Raw genomic sequence first — 27394 nt, 5'->3', positions numbered from 1 at the left:
TCCAGTGGACACATTAGAGTCTTTTTCGTTCATAATCAAATGTGCTAAGTAAGTTCTGCATATTGGCACATATAAGACACCGTCAAACCAAACCCCCAAAAGCCTTAAAAAACAGCATGCAAAGCTTCATCCATATGACTCTGGTAATTTCTGAGATAATGTGTCCCCATTGCAACACCGTTTTAACACAGATCTATACTTTGACATAACCTTAAAGGTCACATGCAACCAAAAAATCAAAGAAAGTTAAATCACAGTTATCACTTATTCATGATATATAAAATGCTTTACTGATCAAGAAAAATCAAATAAACCAAATCATAAGCATATAATCGCAAATCAAAAGTGCAATATTTTGTACTTGGGTTTACGTCCCTTGAAACGAAGCAGCTTCGATACCGAACCAAATCAGAGGCAATGGGTGTGTACTCAAGCATAACAAAGCTTTTTCATAGGCTACTGCTCCATTTGCCATACACTTAGCCAGCTCTTTGTTTATGGCTTAAAAACATGATAAGTGTTAATTACATGTGGTAAGTGTTTGAAGTTGTAGATGCATACTGTCATCAGTAGACAGACAGGCAGACATATAAGTGTCAATAGACAAGATTTCTCTATGACAGAGTCTGCTTATCACAATCAGTATGTTTTTTGTTTGCTTTTTTATGTAACGAGTAGATTATTTACCTGTTTGTGTACACAAACAAGATTAGACTACTGCACATGACCTCATACTCTGGGCAAGCATACTGTTGAAACCACTTTTTCTCCCAGCACTGGGAAAAAATTAGTGAATCGTTTGAACTCTGATTTCACTACCTTATTTTCATCGTACAGTGTTTGCTTCAACTTTAGAGGTTGAATTGTCATTTTTGATGATTTGTTGTGGCAAGCGCAAACCGTATCAGAATCTGCAATGTGTTTTACGTTGCATGTGACCTATAACATCAAAAGGCAAAAGTTCACCAATGGTTTGAAACAAAGGATGAGTTCCACAAAAAGATATTACTGTTTTCAAGTTATGTTCTTGAAACAAACATGACCAACTGAAGGATGAACAGACAGCACACCTCATAACCTCCTTTAACGTCATGGCAGGGCAGAATAATGATTTGCTCTACTTGGTCTACCATAAATGTTTCATGATGGATCATTGTAATCAGAAATGAAGACCCAGTCCAACTAACAAGTCTGAAATGAAACTATTTGAATTTAAGCGTGTTTTGTGCATATATGTGTGCACGAGTATTTGCAGCAATGTGCGACACGACACTACTTTTGATTATCCCCTGGTTTCTGACTGCATAATTTTGACTGACACAAGTATTGCATTTACATTGAGATGGGAGATCCAGAACTCAAGGAAATCGCTAAACTTTATTTCGGGCTGTAGCAATGCACAGAAGTTTGAACATAATGTGGTTCAGGAAGTGTTAGACAGACTACCATTACTTAAGTTTTTGTTGTCCTTGCATTTTTTTAATTTATTTTTTTTTACTATAAAAGACTTTGAATACTGGCTGTTCACATTTGCATCATAAACACATCTGCAGGCATCTGTCCTATTTGAACTGTTGTACATATTTCATGGAGAATGCTGTAATGAATACAACAGTAGCATTTCCTATTTCAAATTTAATCAACAAATATATAAAGATCAAAAACCTTTTTCAGCCAAATGCCCCCATCCCTTTTTTGGCGTCTTCTAATGTTTTTGTCCAGCATTACAAACGTTCATAAGCAAGGACTGTTCCCCATGCTCAGCCCCATACGCATGTGACATAATATTATGTTATATCTGGAATTATACTTTCATAGTCAAGTACAGATTCTAGTACTTTGTTGGGCCAATCTTGTGATCTTGTGATCACTATAAAAAATACTTGACATGAACATTTTTTTGTCCACACAAATAATGTTTCATCTGGTGGCATCTCACAGGACAAGAATAACTGATCTATAAATTCCCCAAGCAAAATAACAGATAATTATTTTTCAGAACATACTGATATTTTGCCAACAAAGTGTTCACAGGAATCTTTTCTCTATGAATCTATTAGATATGCTAACTAAAAAGCCAATTTCCTTTGGAACAGGGGCGGTGGGGTTGCCTGTGGTTAAAGCATTTGCTTGTGATACCAAACACCCTTGTTCATTGCCCCGCATTCGTACAATGTGCGAAGCCCATTTCCTGAGTCCCACACCATGATAATGCTTGAATATTGCTGAAAACACTTAAAAATAAACTAATCTGCTCCTTTTGAATAGAATCATTTATGAATGATCTGATGGTTGCCAGTTGCCTAATTGATGTAAATTACTGCACTTAAGCACAACAGAGTCAAACTCTTCTATTTGAAAGCATGCCTTAAAAAGTCAAGAGGAAGGTCGAAGCAATGATAAGAATTACTTCCCTTGAATCAGAGCTAACATGGAGATCATCACAACAAAAATATTTATTTCACACCACATTCAAAGAATGAAGCTTTAATCCTAAACCTTAAATCCAACAAGCTTGTCCATGTGACACAGAAACATCACAATTTGAGTAGCTTTTCATAATCATGCAACAATATATAGTATTCCCAGAAATTATTGAGAATCATGTTGCGTCATGTAACTCATTACGTTTATTAACTTCTGGCGTTTTACTTACATAAACATGTTAAAACATCATCCTTCTACAGTCTCAGTCTTGTTTTAGTACTTTGTTAGACCTCCTCGCTCAGCAATGCATGCCTGAATACGCCTAGGCACACTACCCATCAAAGTTTGTAGGTAATCGTGTGACAGGGTATCCCAATATTGGACCACCTCGGCCTTCATATCTTCAATATTTCTCAGTCCCTTTTGGTTTATTCTGTCCTTCATGACTCCCCACACATTCTCAATTGGGTTTAGGTCTGGGCTGTAATTGGCCCAGTCTAAAACTTGAACATTTTCGCCCGACAACCACTGTTTTGTGTAGCGCGCAGTGTGTTTTGGGTCATTATCATGCTGGAAAATCCAATCATCTTCATATAATGTTTGTGCTGTCGGAAGAAGGTGACCATTTAGAATGTCAACGTATCTTTCTTTTGTCAAGTTTCCCGTGAAAACACACAATGGCGCCACTCCGCGAGCCGATATGCCACCCCACATGTGAAACTTCGGGCTATGTTTTGGTCGCTGGTAGATAGGTTTGACAGTATCTTTGGTCCAAATTTTCACACAATTAGGGAAAAGTCAAACAGAACTTTCATCCGAAAAGAAAACATTATCCCAATCTTGATTTTCATGAGCCCGACACCAGTTTAAACGTTTTTCCTTTTGTGCATCTTTCATCAATGGCGAGGGAATTCCACGTTTTTTCACCCAATTAAGTCTCTGTAATTCCTGCCTAACTGTTTCATTGCATACCTGAGGACTTCCTCTGCTAATCATTTCATTTCTGATGTTCTCAACACGTTTCAATTTGCCCCTACTCACAATCTGCCCAAATCTTCGGCGATCCACAACACTGAATTTCCTAGGCCGACCTGCCCCTGCTTTGTGCTCTATCCCGGTTCCTGTTTGAATATTCTTCAAAGTTCTCTATACTGTAGACAGAGGAATACCATGTCTACAAACTAACACTTTAGCATCAGCCTCACTCCTTTCAAAATCATCTAGAATGAGCTTTCTTTTCTCTCTTGCTGTAAATTCTGCCATGTCAACACAGGAAGCCGTCTGCTCAGACAAGGGAGATAACTCTTGACGTAATGAGCCGCCTTCTAAGCCTTCAAGAGTTGTCTCCCTTATTTAGTATGCTTAGTGCATAGTGACAGCCCTTTTTCCAATCTTAGCATCATTAGATAAAAAACAAAGATTTTCTCAATAATTTCTGGGAACACTGTATAGGTATGAAACCCTATCAAGCAGACATTTCCATCCATTAAAAAGTAGCTAGGTGACTGACATATGTATTTACACAACAATGTTGTGTCATCTCTGTCTCCTCATCAGGATGGCTTTAGAATGGAATCAGCCTAACTGAGATAAAGCTGTTCAGACAACTCGGTGTCATGAAGTCTGTCTCACATGAATCACATTATTTTCCTTCATGCCTTGTGCTCTCTGCAATGTCAAAGCCCTAAATAAATGTCCTCAGGTTCTGAACCTCTGGTCTCCTTGGGACCAACTTTCAATTTAAATATATTTGTTTGCTAGTATCAAAATTATATATATTCTGACTAGGCGTTAGTCAAGGTGTCATGGTGAGAAGGGGATCTCAAAAGTATTTAGCAGCTTACTTCACGGAATGACTATGTTTATTCAAACCACTTCACCACATGAATCTTATATCAACAACTCCCCAGGAGGAGAAATGGCCTGTCATAGAATCGAATTAGACAAATTCATCAATATTCCCCAACAATGGCAAAATATATCTACGAGTTATGGTTACATCAAATGTTTTGGTGTGTATATAGCAATGTGGAAGGAAAGTACAGAAAGTTTTTTAAGTTTTGTTCCAGAAAGGAGCACTACAACCAACTTCAGTTGAAGCCAACTTGTTCCCATGGAAATGCCACAAATATTTTAATCAGAAATCCAAAAGGCACCAGTTCACCACTAGACCTATCAATGTGCCAAGTTTGGTGAAGAAACAGTGAATGGTTTAAATGTTCTGCTCAAGAAAAAAGCACTACCACCAATTTCAGGCAAACTTGTTGTCATGGAAACACCAAAATATTTTATTCAGAAATCAAATAGTACCAATAAGCACCAATTCACCACCACTACCTTTCTTTGGTGAAGAAATAGTGAATGGTTTTAAAGATTTTCTCCGGAAAAGACAAATGTGCACAGATGCATGCATGCAGAGAGTTCATTTTAATACTTCCCACAAAAATGGGTTGTGGGGGATAGGATGGGGACATAACCCACACAATATTGGAATCTATAAGTTTTGAGGAGAATTAAGATGATCCAATTTTGTGTATATCCACAGGTTGAAGGTCAGTGTTTAGAGTGAGGACCAGCACTGCATAGAAATCTGCAGATAAAGTGCGACACTCAATCTAGCTGAGTAACATTAGCCTGAATTTCATATATTCCTCACTTTTCTAAACACCAGATGAAATCAACAACAAGCATAAACAATCTCACTAACACCAAAACTCAATTGTATTTTATGCTGGTGTTGCAGAGAAAAGTGGGCATGTAGATGCTCCAGCCAGTAAACATGGACGAGTGTGGGAGACCAGACCCGATTCAGAGTTCATACAGCCCAGTGGCAACTGAGCTGCAAGTGGTCCAGCTGGCCTGACAATGTCTTGATTAGGAGGTGCAGCTCTACACCTGCTTTCATCTCTCACTGTACTGCTACAGCTCTTCCCACTCAGTATGTAAGTACCCTGATGCCTCTGCCATACATTCAGGTCAGACTGCATCCAGTTACTGCTGATCTACAGTGTTGTCAAGACGAGAAGGTCAAGTACCAATTGTGTTACTCATACCACAACATTATGATCTATTTCTTAGAGAGTTCAGCACGTGTGAGCCAAAATGGAATGCTTGAGTTCTTGTGATCAGCCCACAGAATTAAATTTCTTTTGAAGGTATTTGATTTATACCCTATAAGGCAGTTTTTATAAATGATTTTATGTATATAAACACCCACTTAGTTCTAGGTGCAAAAATGCTATGACATTCCAACAGTAGAAAACACATATACATTAGGTACAAGAAGATAGCTTCAACCCTGTCAGCTAATGTCTGGCAGTGATAAAGGATGATAATGTCATCAACAGATATAGCATAGTTATTCAACCTCTTCATGGATCATGCACTAGCAAGTATTTGAAATTTACTGAATTTGTGTTGAATGAGTGAGTTTATTTTCACGCCCCTTCCAGCAATATATTCCAGCTATATCATGGCAAGTGATAGCAAAAGTGCATGCACTATACCCACGTGGGGAGTCGAATCTGGGTCTTTGATGTGACGAGCGAACGCTTCATCCACGAGGCTACAATACCACACATAACCTAGTTTGTCTTGAACTCTGTCTGAAGGCAGCCTGTGTGTGAATCAAGCCTCTACTGGTTTCACCAACACACAGCAAGGATGCAAATTGGCCAGCTAGCCTTTGTCTGTCTAGCATTTATTAAGTATATTAAGTTGTCCTGAGGGATTTCAGGTTCTGGGTTGTCGGTGTTTGTTATCACGATGCAAGTTAATAACATGTTTTGGGATGCATCCCTTAATAAAGTTATAATAAGATTTAGTTCTGATAGATTAGATTTCATCAACCATGAAAAGTAATCTCTGTTCATTTAAAAAAAATTGAAGAAATCATTACGTGCCAAATTATTACAGATTTATTAGGATATTTTTTACATATCTGTTTCATTATCTGCATGAGAGAATTTTGACTCTTCAAGAAGCCTCACTGAACTGAAGTTCCCCTAACACAACCACCACTGTGTGATAAATATTCCACACGAATTTCACGTGTAATAGTGGATATGACCAATGTTTTTCTTTGCCCATAATGTATCTCAGTTTGTTGCAACTTAACACATTGAAATGTTCCAGCCATATACAGTCAGGCCGCGTTAGTCCGGACCCCGACAATCCGATTCCCGCGATATCCGAACGATAGCTAACTGTAACCAATCTTGTTTACTATGTAAACTCATTACCTGTTGATTCAGTAATCCAGTGCTTCACTCTCCGTATCCGAACGTTAATCAGCGGTAACAGATTAGCTAATTACACATAGTTTTGCTTCATTAATCCGGCGGTACATCAAAAAGGTTGGGATAATCCCTTCACACCATGAACCCCATTCAGTGGTAATTGTTAAGTGACACTTGCGAGTTGAAGATGTCGTTAGTTTGTGATTTTGATCAATTAGTAGGTCTCACTTTTGGTTAGTTGGAGTAATACCTGTCATGCTTACTTCCTGTATAAAACACTGATCGTGTCAAAATGAGATCACCTGACGCTTGTCAGTCACAATGGAAAAGTCCCGCCCCTAGGCGTAAAAGATGTGAAATTACTGCCGCACAAAGAAAAAAGAGAAAACCCTAAAGCCAACTTTGATCTTATGTGTAAACATTTTGGTCAAGAATTCGGACAGTCTATCGGCAAGAGCACAATTTCAGACATCGGATATGTTTTGTGATTGGTATGATCGTTTGACAGACAGATGCAATCACGTGGTTGACACGTGATCTCACTTCGTAACAATGCTGCTAGTCACAAGTTCGTTTCAGTAGTCCGTACGTTTCACTATCCGAACGTTTTTGATGAAAAACGGACGTGTTCGGATTAACGCGGCCTGACTGTAGCTGTCGTTGAAAGCTGGACCAAACAATCCAGCGACTGTCATCATGAGCATAATCCAAAAAAAGTTGGGAGACATACATGACATGATATGACTGAGTCACCAAGCCTGACCACCCCATCATCATTCTCAAAGTTGGGTTATCCCCCTACTTCAAAGACAGTAATGACCTGTGAAGATCCGGGTTATAATTAGTATTCAATAGCCCATGCTTGTCGTGAGAGACGACTGACAGCATCAGGTGGTCAGACTCGCTGACTTGGCTGACACATCATCACATCCAAATTGCATAGATCAATGCTCATGCTGTTGATCACTGTCTGGTCCAGACTTGATTATTTACAGACCATTGCCAAACAGGTGCTGTGTGTGATGTAAAACTAAAATCACTCATGCATTCTTTTCATGACAGTACTGACAAACTGCTCAAAAATTCTACTCAGCAAGCTGAAGATGTACAGCTACCAGGTATACTCTACTCTCCAAGAGGTAATAAACCCAGTTATCTCCCAGCATCTGTTTCTGACAACCATGGCACCTCTGTTTACAGAACCAACAACAGCAGGTCAGTGTTTCAGTAGATTCGCAGTAGGAAGCACGGCTGACCGACTGACTCCATTACACCAAACCAAAACATTTATCTCACCTTCAATTACCACTGGCACATAACCAAACCAAGAAACCCATTAAGCTACGATGAAAGGGTGCTGTGCTCTTCACAGAATGAGAATTATGAGCCATGTAAACACTTATCAATCAACAAGCATTGTAGAAACTAAAGCACAATATTTTACTAATGGTTCAGAATGAAGGCCCCTGCGTCCTCTGGATGGGATGGTATCTCTCAACCAACTCCATCTCATAGTCTCTAAACCACATTATTGTCCCTTCCAGCCAGCCCTTACTGCTAGATCAGGCAAATCCAATTATTTTCTGGGTGTGAATCTCCCTTCTCTCTCCTTTTCAATTTAAATGTGAGTGAGTGAGCTTAGATTTACGCTGCATTCAGCAATATTCCAGTTACATGGCTGCGGTCTGAAACCTGGACCAGACAATCCAGCGATCAACAGCATGAGCATCAATCCAGCAACTAGGAACAAGGAACAAGACAACGAAGTGAGCCTGACCACCTAATCCTGTATGTCAGCTCTTACAAAAGTATCGATTGCTAAAGATCAATTCCAACCAAAATCTTCACAGGTTTCAAATTTAAATGAATTATTTGTTTCAATCTGATCCAGAGACATAGCATTTTTTAACCTTTCCCCAAACCTGACCTATAATGCTATATATCCTCATGAATGCTAGATGTCTGAATTGCCATCAGCTTGAAGATTATTTCCAGCATATATATATGTCTTGTTTGTTCCATCAAAATAAACAGTGTCTAAACTATACAGAGCCTGCTCCATGCCAATGCAAGAGAGCATATTTGTCCATTTGCCTTACAGGAAAAGCTGTATGGAGATAATCAGACTGTCTGTTAATGTACACACTGAAGACCACTATCAGTTTCTATCCCACTTCTACAGTGTAATCAAGCCACAGAGGTTATCTTGGTCAACAGAGATACCATTCTGTTACAAGACCCTCTCTGTATTGGTTTATTTGCCACAGAAAGACACAGACTACACACTGAGCCCATAATCCTGCTCAGGAAAATGATACTTCAGAGTTTACAGCTCTCAACAATCAATTACAGACCAACCAAGATGAAAGAGTCTCAAAGCCACAATAATTTCAAGTCTACAGATTGAATTAAGCTTCTAGGAAGGTTTTCGACAAGTATTAGGTCAAGACGTGGATTTATTAAGGTTTAAGTAGCAGATAAAAAGAATGTCATCAGTTTCTGAGCTCTTCAAATCTATTCATTGCAGTGGAGAACATCAGTGAATCAGTTTACAGAGATCATCAACAATGTTGAATTACAATGGCCTCTTGCATTACACTTAAAGATCATTTTGCTGCTTTCAAGAACTCGTGGATCATTTGATCAATTGCAACAATAACAGTAATAGTATCATTTCAGGAACCATCAAAGAATAACAAAGGCAGGGATAAACCTGGGAATTATATTTGGAAGGCCTGATTAAATTTGGGTGTGGCCCAATACTTGAAAGGAGGGTGAAAGTGCCCCACCAAGTTAATATTACTTGGGCCCCTTATAGATTTGGGTGTTCAAAGGTGTCAGCTACATGTATTTCCTTAATTTGTATGTTGTAATAAGCTCGTGATTATTTTCTGAGACATGATCATTATTATGATCACGAATGAAAACCGAAACCAAAAGTTACCAAATGAAAGATTTTTAGGAACACATGCTTTCAGTGGCTGATCTTATAACCAGGAAGCAACCCAAAGTTCTGTCTCAGAAACGCATATTTGGTTTATCCCTATGAACAAAACAACTCACTCCTGCATCCAATACCTTCAATACCATGTTCAATGAACTTCATATGACAGGGAACTTCATTGACATGTGAAAGGGAAAAAGAAAATGTCAAATAGCAGAGTACTTCTGTGAGATTACTTCCATCTGAGCAGGGTTTCACATAGTTCTTGTTTCAGCCATAGCGGTTTCTTCTTGAGATCAGAATATTTCTCGGAAGCATGACCTTAAGTATGATCTAAAGTGAGATGTTCAGTACTTCATTCAGCAATATTTCAGTCTAACATAAGAAATGAAGCCTGGACTAGACATTCCAATGATTAATATCATGAACAACAAACCATGTCTGATCTGCAACACAATATAACTGCCTCCAATGACAATCATAGGTTGCTGGGGACTACTGTAAATCCTGAAGTCCTAATGGGTGAGTGACTGAGGTGGGTGAGGTGAGTGAGGTGACTGAGTGAGTGAGAGAGAGAGAGAGAGTGATGTCAGTCAGTCAGTCATCCGGCATCCTGGACTGAAACCAATAAAATCATTATGGTAACTTCTCCAATGAGTTATGACCTTCACAATGTCAACAACATTACTGCTGATGGCAGTCTGTAAATAACCTTGTCAGGAACAAACACTGCAGTAACTGACATCATCAATCAATCTATCGCTGCAGCTGGAATAACATACATCAATGAAGGAAGGAAGTCTGCCCACCTTATCCTTTTCGTTCGATCTTTGAACTGGAACTAAAGTCATAGGCTATCCTTTTTGTTGGATCTTCGGACAGCAACTATTATTTTAGGATATGCATATAATGCACATATCCATGCTACTAGTGCTTGCTCAAGGCAATGGTACTTCTTTCCCTCAATCACTGGATGTCAATCTCATGTCACTGGATGTCACATCGTATTGTCAGTCTCAATGTCGCATTGTCAGCACCCTGGATGGCATACAACTCTTGCTGCCACTAGGTGCACCAAGCTTTATTGTGGCTTTCTCAACCTAACAAGGTACCCATTTCACAGCTAGGTGGACTGGGACACACAGTTACAATACTTTGTAAAGGTTCACTGCATGTTGCTGTACCCTCCACTAGTGTCTGTACATATTTCTGTGACCACCATCTGGACATACACCAACAGATTTGTGGGATTTTTTCAGTGCAAACGCTCCAAGGCACTCCAAGGTTTTTAATGCCCAGTCACAGGTGGGATCAATCCCAACACCTCTATCTTACTGGATTACTCACCTGAGGCTTTAGCCAGCTCACGCCTCCATTATTCATCTTTAAGTGAAAGTGACATAACAGTTTAACGATCATAATCAAGTCTCGTCTGGGATTCAAACTCATAACCAGATCCTGGTATAATCAAGGGAAGCAACTGCTAAAACACAGCAAAAAGCCACCTGTTATGTACTGAAGGAAAGTACAAAGGCAACATTACAACTTGTTCATAAACCATCTCACATATGTTTGCCTGTTCTTTCAGCTCACCTACTCTGACCAGCCTATTGTGGCAGAAACTTTGTTTTGGGGGAGAAGATCTGCATCAGGAGTGGAAAGCGATGAGGCCTGAGTTGGTGGATAGGAGATGAAAAGTAGATCCAAACTCACCTACAACAGTAGACCCAAACTCACCTACAACAGTAGACCCAAACTCACCAACAGCAGTTGACCCAAACTCACCTACAACAATAGACCCAAACTCACCAACAGCAGTTGACCCAAACTCTCCTACAACAGTAGACCCAAACTCTCCTACAACAGTAGACCCAAACTCTCCTACAACAGTAGACCCAAACTCTCCTACAACAGTAGACCCAAACTCACCTACAACAGTAGACCCAAACTCACCTACAACAGTAGACCCAAAAGCACCTACAACAGTAGACCCAAAAGCACCTACAACAGTTACTCTTGTGTTTGTAGGACAAACAAACAGATTCACCTTGCTGACATTTTCCCTCTATAATCCAACGCACAAACAATAATATTTTTCACAAGTGAACACTTTAACCACCTGACTACCACACCATCCCATTTCATAATGAAAACCAGTTGCATAAATGAGGATGAACTAAACAATAGGGCTCTGTAAGTATGAATCCTGAAACATGATAACTAGATATTCAGGCTCTTGTTTCATGTCCTTTAATGAGCTTGAGATCTCCCCAAACCAGGGAACCTGACTTGTCACATGGCCTGATATCAATCAGTGAAAATCAATCTAGTAAATCACCAGCTTTTCCTGAGGTGATTCAAAATGGCTGCCCCCAGTCATGGCATGTTTTTGACCAAACTTGCTAGCTTTCACATCAACAATGGAAAATAAGTGGTTCCAATTTATGGTCCACATACCTTCGGTAATTTGAGACTTCTACTCCAAGATTTAAGATATGTAAATCAATATCACATGGATTAAAAACTAAAAGGATCCCTTTGAAAAGGTCTGTTGCAAAAGTGTTAGTCACCGTTTGGCAACATTCACACACTGCTGGTGACACCGTCTCAAAGGAGAATGTAGATAAAAGCTGCCTACGCTGACCAGCTTTTTATTTCATGGAACCAAAAGAATTACGACTGTAAATTCAGTTTAATTGGTAACATAGTTATCTGAAATGATCTTTCAGGATAAATCTACTTCATAATAAACATCTTCAACAAAATCAAGAACATTTCTTCATTTCCATTGCTGTGACACATACTTGGAACTTGATCACATCCTTTAATATGTTGGATCATAGTTTCAGCTGACCCTATTTCTTTAACAGTGAAAAGAAGAATGAAACTCCATACTTTTTAATTTTTGAACATACATGTCAACTGATTTTGTGATTTGTCAGTGTTGACAAGTCATGGTGAAATTATGTGCAATGCTTATAGACAGACTTATCGGTCTTGACCATTTAGTAAATATTGTCACAATTCAGTATCAAGGTGATGGAAAAGGCTTACAGCATATATAATCACCATGAATACAAATCATCATAAATAAATAATAAAACATTAAAGACCCAGGAACCCAACTTCTTCCAATGATAAAAAGACATAATTGAACTGTTCCAAAACCATTGACCCACGTCTCCAAACATCACTCACTCTCTTCATATAAGAAACCAACTAACTGCACTAGAACCTCTGATACAAACATGGGCATGTCTGTGTGTATTACGATCACATACTGTTTCCAATTTCCTTCACCAATTGCAGGCTTTAAGCAATCAGTCATTCCTCGTAAGTACCAGGTGGGATATGGAAATAAGTACTCCCAAAGCATCTTCCCCAAGCCTGTTTAAGTAAGTACTGCCATAGTAGGATAATAGGATCAGTATTCTCATGTATTTTATAGTAGTTCATAGTGTATGCTCCAGCCAGCCTATATACTCCAGAGTCGGCATGAATGCCAAGCAGCATTTTGCAGTGTCAATGGAACCTGATCAAAGACAACAATTCCTGTTTGTAATAGGATGTGAAAGACATATGAATCCTGCAGCAGGACTTGGAACCATGTCTTGTTTACCATGATAGGATTTTGTTTCAGCTTCATCATCTTCTATTGATTGTTGGCTTAGTTTTGATAAGGAAATGTTCTTATTTCTAAGGTGCAGTGATTGAGTGATTGAGTGATTGAGTGATTGAGTGATTGAGTGAACGAGTGAGTGAGTTCTAAGGTGCACTCAGCAATATTCCAGTTATATGGTAGCGATCTGTAAATAATTGAATCTGGACCAGACAATCCAGTGATCAACAACATAAGCATCGACCTTCGCAATTGGGAACCAATGTCACGTCAACCAAGTCAGCAAGCCTGACCACCCGATCCTGTTAGTCACCTCCTACGACAAGCATCGTCGCAAGCATGGGTTGCTGAAGGCCTATTCTATCCCCGGACCTTCACGTGGTGTGGTGTGGTGTGGTGTGGTGTGGTGTGGTGTGGTGTGGTGTGGTGTGGTGTGGTGTGTGGTGTGTGGTGTGGTGTGGTGTGGTGTGGTGTGGTGTGGTGTGGTGTGGTGTGGTGTGGTGTGTGGTGTGGTGTGGTGTGGTGTGGTGTGGTGTGGTGTGGTGTGGTGTGGTGTGGTGTGGTGTGGTGTGGTGTGGTGTGGTGTGGTGTGGTGTGGGTGTATGTGTGTCTACCTCATTGCCTAAGCAGGTTTTTCTTGGCAAACCTATGACATCATAGTTGTGTTCAAGAGTGAGTAAGAGAGGTTTAAATGGCTTTTACCAATATTCCATCAATATCACGGTGGGGGTGGCCAGAAATGGGCTTCACACATAAACATACGGAGAATCGAATCAAAGTGTTTGGGCGACAACAGAATGCTTTATCGACTTGGCTACCATGAACTTCTGACATGCCCAAAGGGATACAACTCTTCACAGTGAAATGGGTCACCTGTCTCCGTGTGTTCAGTCAATGAAAGACCAGCGTGTAATGCTGTTTGGGAAGGATATACAGAAGCTGAAATAAGACACTGAAACACACAAGACACCCACAGAATTCACTGAAACATAGAAAATGAATGTACTTACCACACTTGCACAGAGGGAAGGAGCAGACTGTCCTAGGATAGTATTCCTCATCCGCAATAGGTTGGTTGGTTCAATCAAGGCTCCCACACCTGTGCAATACAATGCATGAGTAAGTAACTTTAGTTACACATAACTTTTGCAATATTCCAGCAATATCATGGCAGGGGACACCAGAAATGATCTCCATACATTGTACCCATGTGGGGAATCGAACTCCCGTTTTTGGCTTGATATGCCAACCACTAGGCTACCAGACCAGCCCACAACACAATGAAAAATAGAGTACAAGGATATACTATTTACAGGTGTTTCACACTGAAACACAAGTGGATGTTCCTATGTCTATGTATCCGTGAAGGTCCAAAGTAGACTTTGCCTTCAGCAACCTATGCTTCCCATAAATGGTGACTATGCTTGTCGTAATAAGAGACTAACAGGATTGAGTAGTCAGGCTCACCGACTTGGTGGTCACATGTCATCAGATCACAACTGTGCAGATCAATGCTCATGCTTTTGATCACTGGATTGTCTGGTCCACAATCGATTATCTACAGACCGCCACCATACAGCTAGAATATTGGTAAACTCACACACTTTCCTATGTCTATGGACGCCATGTTAGTGGGTGAATGAGTGAGTTTAGTTTTACTCCACACTCAGCATGTTAGATACTAAAAAAGAATGAATGTAGCAGTTAGCAATATACTGCAGGTTCACAGCAGGCGACAACCATGGCTTTAAGTGATGTACCCCCACAGGGAGTTTAATCATGACCTTTGGATTGAAAAGCATGTTTCTTTAGTTGTTGTTTCACGCTCACACAGATCAACATTCCAGTAATATGGAAAATGACTGAAAATAATAATCTTGACCAGACAATCCATGGGTGTGCTGACAACAATTCACACTGTCGAGGGACCAAGTTACCAATCCCTACACCGAACATAGTCACACTGAGACAAAAATGAGTTGTTTTGATCCTATTCTAAGCCAGGAAACTTCAGGGTGTGATCTACAATAACTACAAACAAGCCCATTTGCAAAGCAAAGTTCCATTTAAACTCAGCAAAAATAAACTGACAAATAAAAAATACCAAAATGCAAACTGAAACCAAAAAGAAAGAAAAAGGACAACACACTGTATTTAAGATGCATCACTTCAATTCTGTCAAAAAATACAAAAGATCACGTAACACACATCTAACGAAATCAGCAATAAACACTGCTTGAAAAGGATAAATGTGAAAAATTCTAACAGTATTGTCTGACAAGGAGGTGATACTGGCATTTCATCCTGTAGCAGTGAAGATTTAATGAAGGGAGGTCAAATCACTATGCTTTCCATGTGGGGTATAATTACTCCACATATCTCTCATTTCTGATAGGCAAACACCTTACAACCTCAGGACAGTGAAATCTGTCTGAATGTTTTCACATGATACTGCTACATCTAACATTTTATCAACCACCCAGGGAACACAGGTCAAGATGTGCAGATGCTCATCTTCCGCACACTAAATGTATTTGATAACAATATACATGTTGACAAGTTAAAAAATTATATAAAAAAAGAAAGATGAAAGATCACAAATGGGTTCTAAAAATGACACAGAGAAGCCACAAAAGCAATTTAAAGGGCAACTGAATTATGACTTGTGATGAAATATTTCTTAGAAATGTCTGAAACCATTATATTTTATGCAATGCAATTTGCATGCATTTGACTTTGTAATTAAAAACAAATGCTTTATCAGATGACAAACACAAGATACGTTTTCAGATATGGATATTCAGATAGAACAACATGGTATGCACTGTTTATATATCTAGCTGGAGTGTATTACCCCTGTTGGTTATTGATGTCTACAGGAAAACAGTATATGGACATCATGGATAACTATTAACAGGAATTTACATTCATACAGATGGAAATATTAATCATAGAGAAAAACCAATTCGTAAGAAAATTGGATCTACATCCGAAATATTTGGATACTAATGTGACACTTTCATTCAGCTAACTTCTACTTGCCTCCTAAGCTGTACGGAATCATTTTCACAAAAAGGATGGAATTTTCAATTCTCATGCAACTTGATGTGGTGTCAGGTTTACTGTATTGGCAACTTGTGAAATTTAATCGCTTGGACTCATTTTTTAGTCCATGGTCTTGCATGTCTCATGAACACATCATCAAAACTGTCTTACAGTCCCTGAACCAACCACATTATTTCAAATAGTCTAGACTTCCTCAGGTTCTGAATCTCTGGTCTCCCTGGGGCTCCTTTTCAATGGGTATATTTGTTCCTATCAAAATTATATATATTCAGGGACTAAGCGTAAGTCTACACCAAAACAGTTGCATGATGTGAACACTCTACTAGTCATGTGATATTTCATCCCTACACAGAGAGATATAAAACTAGTTGCTTCATCACTCAATCCTTGTATGGTACAACGATGTCAAGATTGAAAAGTGACATTAAACCACTGGACACTGTGAACCTGGTCAGTGAAACCAGCTGCTACAAACATGTTTCAACAAAACAACAGCAATGCGTGTGATAGCACCCTGCTTGCCAACAGCTTGACAAACAATCAGAATTGACAATCAACCAATCAGTGGTGACACTGTAGGTGCCAAATTGTATTAACAACCTTGTGTGGTCATCCAGCCCACTGTCCATTTCTGACAACTGGTCATCAGCAGAACCTAACATATTGGGCCACACCTCATCATAACCAGCACCATGAACAGTTTACATTTGATATACCCTTATATCAAAGCCATTTCTGTATTTCAGTTGTGAGGGGAACGTTTTATGATGATATTGGCACCTATGGTGTGCATCAATGACTTCAGTCAGTATATGATATGATACGGTGGACACATTGTCACAGAATGTCAGAGAAAAGAATGACATTCCCCATGCATCACAGAGTCTTTACTTCTCAGCACTCAGTCCTTATCTGAACCCAATCAACCACTTAGGAGATAAATCCAATGAATCATGTTCACCCACTGCTGATACATGAAGGAGAACCTTCAGAGCTTCAGAGCTTTAATTCAGATTTGTTTGCCAAGTCCCGTCGTCTTCATCAACTGATTCATTTCATGTATCCAAGCTACTGCAGTAGCTGTAGTAGGAAGCCACACGGTACTGACTCATCTTTATTTATTGCAAAGTTTGATCACAGTTTGCTGTTAATTGTTCAAAAAGTCTTGAAATTGTTTAATTGTGTATGCAATGTTTGTTGCTTGTCATTGAAACTCATCATTTCTGTGCGTCATCCCTTGTAAAATTCAAACTGGTGAAGTCCATATATATACATTCAAACATTTGCGTAGCTCCGATATCCAGTACAACTGCTCACAGGTGCTTTGTTTTCCTTTAAGGTCACATGCAATGTAAAACACAACTTTGAAGATTCTGATACCTTTTGGTATGCACTTACCGAAACAAGTCATTAAAAATGCCAATTCAGCAAATATTGCACTTTTGATTTGTGATAATACAGATATAATTTGGTTTATCTGTTTTTTTCTTAATCAGCAATGCATTTTATACATCATGAATAAGTGATAACTGTGTTTTATTTGTTTGATTTTTTTGGCTGCATGTGACCTTTATCACTGGATGTCCATTACAACGGCTACTACATTTTCAATCTCAACTCCCTGGGGAAATTATAACCTTGCTGCCCACTAGGCACAATGAGCTAATGTGGCTTTTCTGTCTTTACAAGGTACCCATTCACAGCTGGGTGGACTGGGACACATAGTCACAGTAGTTTGTCCAAGCTTGCTGGAAACGAGCCAGGCGCTTTAGACAGTTCGACCATCGCATTCCCCAGGCGTGTGGTTAAAGTGTTCCAACGTCACTTGACCCAGATTTGATTCCACAAATGGGAATAATGTATGAAACCTTTGTGTGGTGTTGCCCACAAAGCTACTGAAATTGGTGGAATATTGCTAAAAGCAGTGTGAAAATAAACTCACTCAACTGAAACTTCACATTTTTTTCTTGTTTTGCATTTCTTTTGCAGTTGAATACATTTTGTAATTTATGTTGCCGACCTGATGTATATGAGAAACATGTTTACTCTAAAGTCTGCTAAACCATTCCCTGAGCATCACAAATCTCAAGACATTTCTATCTAATCTGACTATCAAGGTAATTGATATGGTTCCCATACTAACACAGCAATTACACCTACTGAGAGATTCTGGAGCCTCATAAAAACTTGATCATACCAGCTGATCTCATTGTGGGTATCACATGCTGAGTACAGTGAGTAAAGAGCAAATAGTTGGAGGTACAAACATCAGCTTGTGCTACAACAGGTATCGCTTGTAATCCTGCATTACCTGGACAATTTCCAGACCTACCAGTTCTTGTACCCATCCTCCCACCTTGTGTGGAATCACTTGGGTAGAGAAACAATGGGGAATGGTAGGATGTGTTCTGCAGACATTGTTTACAAGTTAGAAAGAAGGGAATTGTACAGCACAGTGGGGTTGTGTTCTTATGTTTTCTGTCTGCAGGCATCATGGTAGCACAAAGGAAGTAGGGAACAATAACATTTGGGTAGGGTAGTGTTCTCTCTCTCTCTCTCTCAAACACACTCACTCACACACACACACACACACAAAAAAAAAAAAAACACACAGAGAGAGAGAGAGAGAGAGAGGGAGGAGTATAATATGGTTCAAGGACTGTGACACATGCTACCATGGAGGTGAAGGGGTACTACAGGGATACCTATCACACGTTCATGAAACCTGTCCCATGTTGATGAAACCTATCACATGTTCATGCAGCCTGCCTATGTTCATGAAACCTATCACACGTTCATGAAGCCTGTCCCATGTTGATGAAACTTGTCACACGTTCATGAAGCCTGTCCCATGTTGATGAAACTTGTCACACATTAATGAAGCCTGCTCATGTTGATGAAACCTATCACACATTCATGAAGCTTGTCCCATGTTGATGAAACCTATCACACATTTATGAAGCCTGTCCCATGTTGATGAAACTTGTCACACATTAATGAAGCCTGTCCCATGCTGATGAAACCTATCACACGTTCATGAAGCCTGCCCATGTTGATGAAACCTATCACACATTTATGAAGCCTGTCCCATGTTGATGAAACTTGTCACACATTAATGAAGCCTGTCCCATGCTGATGAAACCTATCACACGTTCATGAAGCCTGCCCATGTTGATGAAACCTATCACACATTTATGAAGCCTGTCCCATGTTGATGAAACCTGTCACACGTTCATGAAGCCTGTCCCATGTTGATGAAACCTGTCACACATTTATGAAGCCTGTCCCATGTTGATGAAACCTGTCACACGTTCATGAAGCCTGCCCATGTTGATGAAACCTATCACATGTTCATGAAGCCTGTCCCATGTTGATGAAACCTATCACACGTTCATGAAGCCTGTCCCATGTTGATGAAACCTGTCACACATTTATGAAGCCTGTCCCATGTTGATGAAACCTATCACACATTTATGAAGCCTGTCCCATGTTGATGAAACCTGTCACACGTTCATGAAGCCTGCCCATGTTGATGAAACCTATCACACATTTATGAAGCCTGTCCCATGTTGATGAAACTTGTCACACATTAATGAAGCCTGTCCCATGCTGATGAAACCTATCACACGTTCATGAAGCCTGCCCATGTTGATGAAACCTATCACACATTTATGAAGCCTGTCCCATGTTGATGAAACCTGTCACACGTTCATGAAGCCTGTCCCATGTTGATGAAACCTGTCACACGTTCATGAAGCCTGTCCCATGTTGATGAAACTTGTCGCATGTTAATGAATAATAAAAAATAATCTGAAAATACATCTCCACTCCTCAATTCTTATGAAATATTCACACGTTAATACATTTCTTCCAAAACACCCTTTTGATCCCAACAAATTAATCCCTGGGTGGACGTACAGACTTGAAACTAATCTGCTCACACATTATCCATTAATCATCTTCAACAACTCATTTGGCCCCTTCCCACATATTCACACAAACCTGCACATGACGTAACAACAAGAAAGAAAACTTACGAACTCTACTTGTAAGAACCCAAAGGGCAAAATAAGATCCCAATATTGTACACAAAATTACCCTATAACATCATGCATGCGTTGTATCTACTATTCTACCATCAGTATTCTTCTGGTTAAAAAATCCAATCTGACTCACAGTGATGTATATCTATTATCCATGTGTTTCACTGTAAGATAGAGTACTTTCAAAACATGTTAATAATATGGCCATCCTGGCTGGCTCCCACATAATGCCATCAAGCAGGGATTCTAATTGCACTGGATCTGACTCAGGTGCACCAAATAAGTGCCTTGGTGAAGGTGAGAATGCATGCAAGCAGGCTAATCTATCTGTTTATGAGTTAACGCTATGCTCACATTGATGTGGTGAGAACACACACACGGGGCACTGACTACGACAATGTCCTGTCTGTGACACAATCACGTGATATCAGAACCTTCAGTTAGTTCAATCAGGACACCTGATTCATCTGATATAAAATTTGAAACTAGTAATTATTTCTCCTCCAAGTTGCTTATACCCAAATGATATTGACAGATGCATATGTAAGTTTTCAAGTGAAGTTACACATGGATGATACATCAAATGTCTATTCTCAAAGGTCCTTTTAATTAAAATTTTTTTGAATCAACTCTGTTTTTTAAATCCAAGTTATGCATGGATAATATGCACATCACATGTCTATTCTTTAAGGTTCTTTCAATATTTTGAATTTACAAAACCCTCATCTTTTGTTTTTCTGTTCTCCTACTGAATAAGAAAGAACACGTACTATGGCCCATGTGGGATATAGGCTGGGTTCCAGTTGGTGTTGAGGGCATGCTCTCTCGTCGGCGTTGTTTGGCATCTTCGGACAAAGTGCGCTGCAGTCGCCGGAGGCTGCCAGGGATGCTGAATGGCAGGTCATCGCGACACTTCTTCAGTAACGGCGATGGCAGCGGGGATGGCGAGGCAAGGGGGCCGAAATCTGACTGCAAGAAATATCAATGAATTTATAATAAACACAAGACCACCCTTATCGTAATTTACAGTTTCACTGTCACAAAATCCATTTGGTATTCTACAAAATCAACAACCAACCGATCAATGGCCTCAGCTGTGTATTTGAGACAGTCATGAGGAAAACATTTTTGTCATCACTTCCTTTAACATGAAAGACTACTTTGGGGAAAGAAATAACAAAGTAGAAATAACATTTTCCTAGAAACATACCAGAAGAATTAAACACTGTTGGTCCAAAATACGCTTGATGTAAAATGGGTCTAAAAGAACACAGTTTTTCTTCAAATATCAGGGTTCACAAACTTAAACACATACACAATCACTGACAAACCTAAAGCTGACAGATGATATAGACACAGGAAATCATCCACGATCTATGGATTCAGAGAGCAATAAAGGTAAATAAACTCTGTACAGGGGAGGGATTCGGATAGGCATCACAACCGACAATACACAGATCATGCTACAATGCATGTTCTGAGACAAAGGCTTAGACATTCCATGTGATCTGAGTACCTCTGATGTGTGGCGTCTTGTAATGTTTCAGTGAGTGTGTGAATGGTTGAGAGTGAGTATGGTTTTATGTTGCTTTTACCAATACTCCAGCAATATCACAGCGAGGCAAACCAGGAATGGGCTTCACATAATGTACCCATGTGGGGAATCTAACCCAGGTCCTCAGCATGACAAGCTGAAATCACTAGTCTTTGTTTCAATGAAGATTATGACAATTACTAGGATCATTATCATAACCTCAATGTATACAGCTTCCGCTGAGTATAAATGTCAAGGGATCATAAACACTCAATTGCAATATATTGTACTAATTCTACAGATCAATGCAAACTGATGCAACGTGTTCAAGACCACAACAAAGCTACGTCAGGAAGTGATCACCAGCCATGCAATGTGTTCATGGTGAATCTAAACCTTTCCAATAAGAGAAAAAGGTGAAGTCAAGATGAGTACAAATGCATTATGACAAACTGGCACCATGCATGCCAAGGAGGATCCACATGTTGCTGTTTTTTGGTCCACCTACGAGCATCTATTATCCACCACAATGCCCAATGTCTTTCTGTGTGTACCATTCATGGCGCCGACAAATTTCAATCTTCCAATCATGCATGGACATTTTTTTTTCTGACACTGTAATCCTACAGAAAATCATTACAAGTGACATTTTATATCTGGCATTATGCTGGTATCAGTTTGATCCACGTGACAAGTGATGCATGATCTACTGTGATGTGTTGTGGTGCTTGTTCTCTCTCTCTTTCTTTCTGTGAGTGAATGAGTGAGGAAGACTGAGACACACAGACACACACACACAGACACGCACAGACACACAAAGGGACAGAGAGAACGATGTAGTATTCTGTGTGCATAACTGTAAGAAAGACTGTGTGCATGTGTTTTGTGTATGTGCATGTGTAGTGGTGTCAGACAGTATGGTGTGTCATTCTGTGTGTTTAAGTGTGGGCAAGACTAAGTATGTGGACTGGGTTGGTGTGGAGTCGAGTGTGAGAAACTGAAACCTAATATCATTATCACCGATCTAGTCATCTTTCAGGCATATTAACTGAATAGTCTCAACTGAAGTAGCAAGACAAAAGCTTTGATAACAAGATTTTACCCTCATTTCATGATCACAGTCAGTGGAAAGGAGACCCCAATTTTCCAAACTTGTATTAATTTGTTTACGAACAATTTTATCACTTCAGGCCAATGGATTCAATTATTCTAAGTGCTCAAGTCGGAGAAACATCTAAGTGCACCGGAACTCAACAGGAGTGCTGAGGCTTTAGTTTTGCAGCACGAGAAACTCTCAGACGATGACATCCTAGCTGATGCATCTACCTGAAGACTCTTTTGCACATCGCAACATGTCAGGTCCATCATCTAATTCAAGATGCAAGGCAGGAGACCTAATCTTAAAGCACGGTTCTTATGGTAATGGACTGTAAGAAACACAATGACAGTTATCCCCAATTTCAACCGGACGCCTAGAGGTTGGCACAATAATCAGGGATATACCACCATATCTTTCATTTCCATCTAAACCAGATGGATTATACCAGTCTGATTTCATCCTGCTCATGGTCTGTCAGATTGCTTTCCCCTCTGCACAACTCTCATCCATTGAGGACATGGCAGATTGAAAACAAATCTTCACCCTACCATTTCAATATTGGCAATGAGTCTATGCCACCAGTTCCAAGGAATCACCTCCTTGGCACTTGGCCCAAGAAAGTCACCACACATTAACTGATTTATCATGAGCAATATCTTCGACACATCCAGTGAAAAATATAGCTCTTATTGGGAGCATTACAAGGCATCCTATTTACTCGTAAATCAATCCACATCCCAGTTCTCTCGATGGGCAAACTATCAAATGCACTTTGACTGAATCACATGAAACATTTTCACATTGAAATAATTCTTTTCTTAAAAAAGAAAGGACTCAAGTCCTAGCAAGTTTTGCCATTTACAACTGTCTCAGTAGTAATGACTGTATTTAATAGTGAGCTTAGATTTACGCCACACTCAGCAATATTCCAGCTATATGGTGGCGCTCTGTAAATAATTGAGTCTGGACCAGACAATCCAGTGATCAGCAACATGAGCATCGATCTACGCAATTGGAAACCGATGACGTGTCAACCAAGTCAGTGAGCCTGACCACCCGATCCCATTAGTCGCCTCTTACAAACAAGCATAATCACTTTTTATGGCAAGCATGGGTTGCTGAAGGCCTATTCTGCCCCGAACCTTCACGGGTTGACTGTATTTAACAGTTAAATCAAGCAGTGAAGGAATAATGAGAGTCAGTACTAATTAAATTGAAATGAAAGTTGAGTGGGATGAATGTTTAATTACATATTTGCTCTGGCGAGCGAGAGGGTGAGTGAGTTGCGTTTCAGCTACATGATGGCCAATACTGACGCAGGTGTTTGATTCACTGCCACTTTTGTGAAACCATTAACAAGATCTATAATTTCCACACAATATAGCTTAGCAGACTTTCATCTTTCAGACAGATTCTGAACAAAACGAATCGACTAACAACCATCAAGCCAAATCCTGAAAGCAGCAGTTCTTTACATCATATCGATGTTGCACTGCTTTAACAACATCAACACCTTCATCAAGACAGTATATTCACTTGGAGACATCAATACTTCCCTCATCAGGGACTTGTTCATCTTATCAGACAGTTGGTCTCCAGAGGCGAAGATGTCACTCTGGTTTTTCCTCACCTGCCAGCTCGCTGCTGACTGTGAAACCAATGGCGGAAGACAACGAGCCACAGACGGCCACCACCCGTGGCTGCGTCTTATCAATGCATTCCACGACAAACAGATCAATGAGAGTGACTGGCATGCAATGACAAGGATTACAGGTCACACAGGCACTCGCGCCAAGACTGCAAATCGCAGGGACAGTGCATCTATGTCTTAGAATTGTCCAATTATTCCAAGACCTGTGAGTAGAATGTTCTACAAAGGATCTGAAGGGTGTCCGTTTCTTGGGAAAAAACATAATTGGACATCATTTCTAGCTGATCCCTATGTTTGGCCAGGACGACTGGTGTGGAGCGTTTAAACCACACAACTCCAGTCAAACCAGACATTTATATATTCAAAGTTCTTTAGATTCCCTGGATTCACAATTTGGAGTCAAAATTAAATTTCACCACAATAATGTGGACCCTGAAAGCAATTATCGTAAATTGAAAAAGCAGATGAAATAGAGAAATTCACTTTCCATTTTAATATCTGGGTACTATTACGCAGAACTTACCAATGTGAGTGATTGAGTCATAGTGAGTGAGTAAGGTTTAGTGACTGTTTAACAATATTCCAGTTATATCATGGCATGTGACCTGAATTAGACATTTACAGTGCGAGTGAGTTAATATCTAACATCACATCGGCAATATCTCAGCCACATCGTGACGAGTAGACATTTATAACTTCAGTGAACCTACGTCAAAGGTATGCTACTGAATGCCCAGAATCAAACAGGGTGAGTGGATGGGCGAACCAGAATTCAAACTGACCATCACAGCCAGGGACATAACTCTGCACAGCAACTATTGACTTAACTACTGACTTAAGACTTAAGGGGTAGCAGTGTTCCTGTGAGATATGAGAGAATAAGCGAGGTTCTGAGATATGAGAGGGGTAAGAATCAACACCATCTGACAAACCTACACTTGCAGAACAAGCCATAAGCACAAAGTCTGCACATTATAACTACTTTGTAGACCCTGACACACACAACCAAATGTCTAGGTAGCGTGTACAGTGACATCAGACGTAATTTGGATGCAAAACAGATTGTTTATTCAGATGGTTCCCTTTAAGATCCTTACTAGTAAACAATTTCCTCTGCACTGGTCCAGACACTTGGCATACAGAAGTAAACATCCACCAAGTTAGTTTGTTCAGTACTTTGGCAATAAGTAAGTAATATCAAGACAATGTTGTGCCTGGTGGAGCAGACAATCTCTCACACTCTGAAATATTGTGTTACACCAGAGTAAATATTCCAGCTAAATCATGGCAGCCGGTCAATAAGTCCAAGTCAAGTGTTTGAGGTAGGATACAGGGCAGCTTTGAACTAAATTATAGTAAGCTTGAAGGAAGACTGTCCAATTGCCTTTCCAGACACTTACTGCCATGCTTACTGATGGGATTATTTCCATTATATTTCAGGATTATTTTTTATGAACATTTTTTCTCTGTAAAATATGTTCATTTCAATGACTAGATATCAGCCTATTCTGCCCTAAAGGCAGAGTGATGCAGAATGGAAAATGATTAACATCATCAGCAGATTTGTCTGATCATTTAAACAATTGTTGAATTGTTGCATCACTAAATAAACCCATCCCATAGAAACACAGCATGGCTGGAAGTCCAGCCATTCAGAACCATGTTAGTAACATGTAGAAGCTGCTTGCAGACTTTGGCAATCAATCAGTTGGAAACAAAATGTATCACCATTCCATAACAAATGTACCAGACTTGAATCCAACACATCACAGGTCTCTGACAAATGTACTTCTCATTTCTTTAGGCTGTCTGGTTGCCAAGGGTGAAGCAGCAACTCAATTCTGACAGATACAGGGTGAAATTAATGGAAGTCTGGGATCAAAGATATATTGGAGTCAACAACACGGCTAAGAAATTGTTCATGGATCAGACTGCTTGGCATCTGGTCAATGGTGTTTGGAAAGAACACAAGTGGACAGACACTGGGCGGGCATGACTTAAAGCAGGACAGGCTACTGACTCTTAAGGTGGCAAGAGTAAAGACTTAGATGAACGTTTAGAAAACTGAAATCAATTGTTTCATTGTCCAAAATGACAAAAAGAGTTTTACTAAAAGATCCATCTCTTTAATACTCATCTTGCATCATCATCATCATCATCATCATCAGTCTTCCTTAGTTTTTGGTTGACTTACAAAACACCTTAATAATTGCATAGCTAAGAGAGCAAAAACACTTATTTGATAAATCTGAAAATTTGATAAATCAAATCAGCTGAACATTCTGTCAACCACAAACTCTCAAGAATCACAGTGGTCTCATATCAGTCTGCATCAACAACGTTTCAGGTAATAGCTTGCAGCATCACACAAATGCCAATTTCAAAGGTATTATCATGGACTAATATTTCTAAGCTAAACAGACCTAACATATAACAACATCACAAAGACTAAAGTCAAATGATATCAACACTCGCCCTTCTTGATAACATTTTTTCAGTAGTCCTTTGGTGTATACATGGTGTATCTCTTGCTAGAGTGAATGAGTGAGTGAGTTTAGTTTCACATAGCACTCAGCAATATTCCAGCTATATGATGGTAGTCTTTAAATAAGCAAAGCTGGACCAGACAATCCAGACAACAGATAAGCATCGATCTGTGCAATTGGGAAACAGTGACGTGTCAACCAAGTCAGCAAGCATGACCACCAAATCCTGTTAGTTGCCTCGTACGACAAGCACGGGTTACTGAAGATCAATTCTACTCTAGATCTTC

At 39.7% G+C, this 27394-nt stretch overlaps 1 protein-coding gene across 5 annotated transcripts in view; it reads right to left on the bottom strand.

Moving 5' to 3' along the window:
* Positions 1 to 27394, bottom strand: part of LOC137291646 (microtubule-associated serine/threonine-protein kinase 2-like) — a 187744-nt gene that overhangs the window by 75513 nt on the left and 84837 nt on the right. For all 5 annotated transcript variants that reach the window (XM_067823062.1, XM_067823058.1, XM_067823060.1 and 2 more), the window contains exons 3-4: positions 21108 to 21306; positions 14239 to 14327 (exon numbers count right to left, since the gene is read on the bottom strand). In XM_067823062.1, the coding sequence (XP_067679163.1) occupies positions 14239 to 14327; positions 21108 to 21306 (288 nt within the window). The remainder of the gene's footprint in view (positions 1 to 14238; positions 14328 to 21107; positions 21307 to 27394) is intronic.

This window comes from Haliotis asinina, chromosome 7 (genome assembly GCF_037392515.1).
Source record: "Haliotis asinina isolate JCU_RB_2024 chromosome 7, JCU_Hal_asi_v2, whole genome shotgun sequence".
Taxonomy (NCBI): domain Eukaryota; kingdom Metazoa; phylum Mollusca; class Gastropoda; order Lepetellida; family Haliotidae; genus Haliotis; species Haliotis asinina.
Note: the sequence above shows the minus strand (reverse complement) of the source record. Positions and strands in the feature narration are given on the sequence as shown.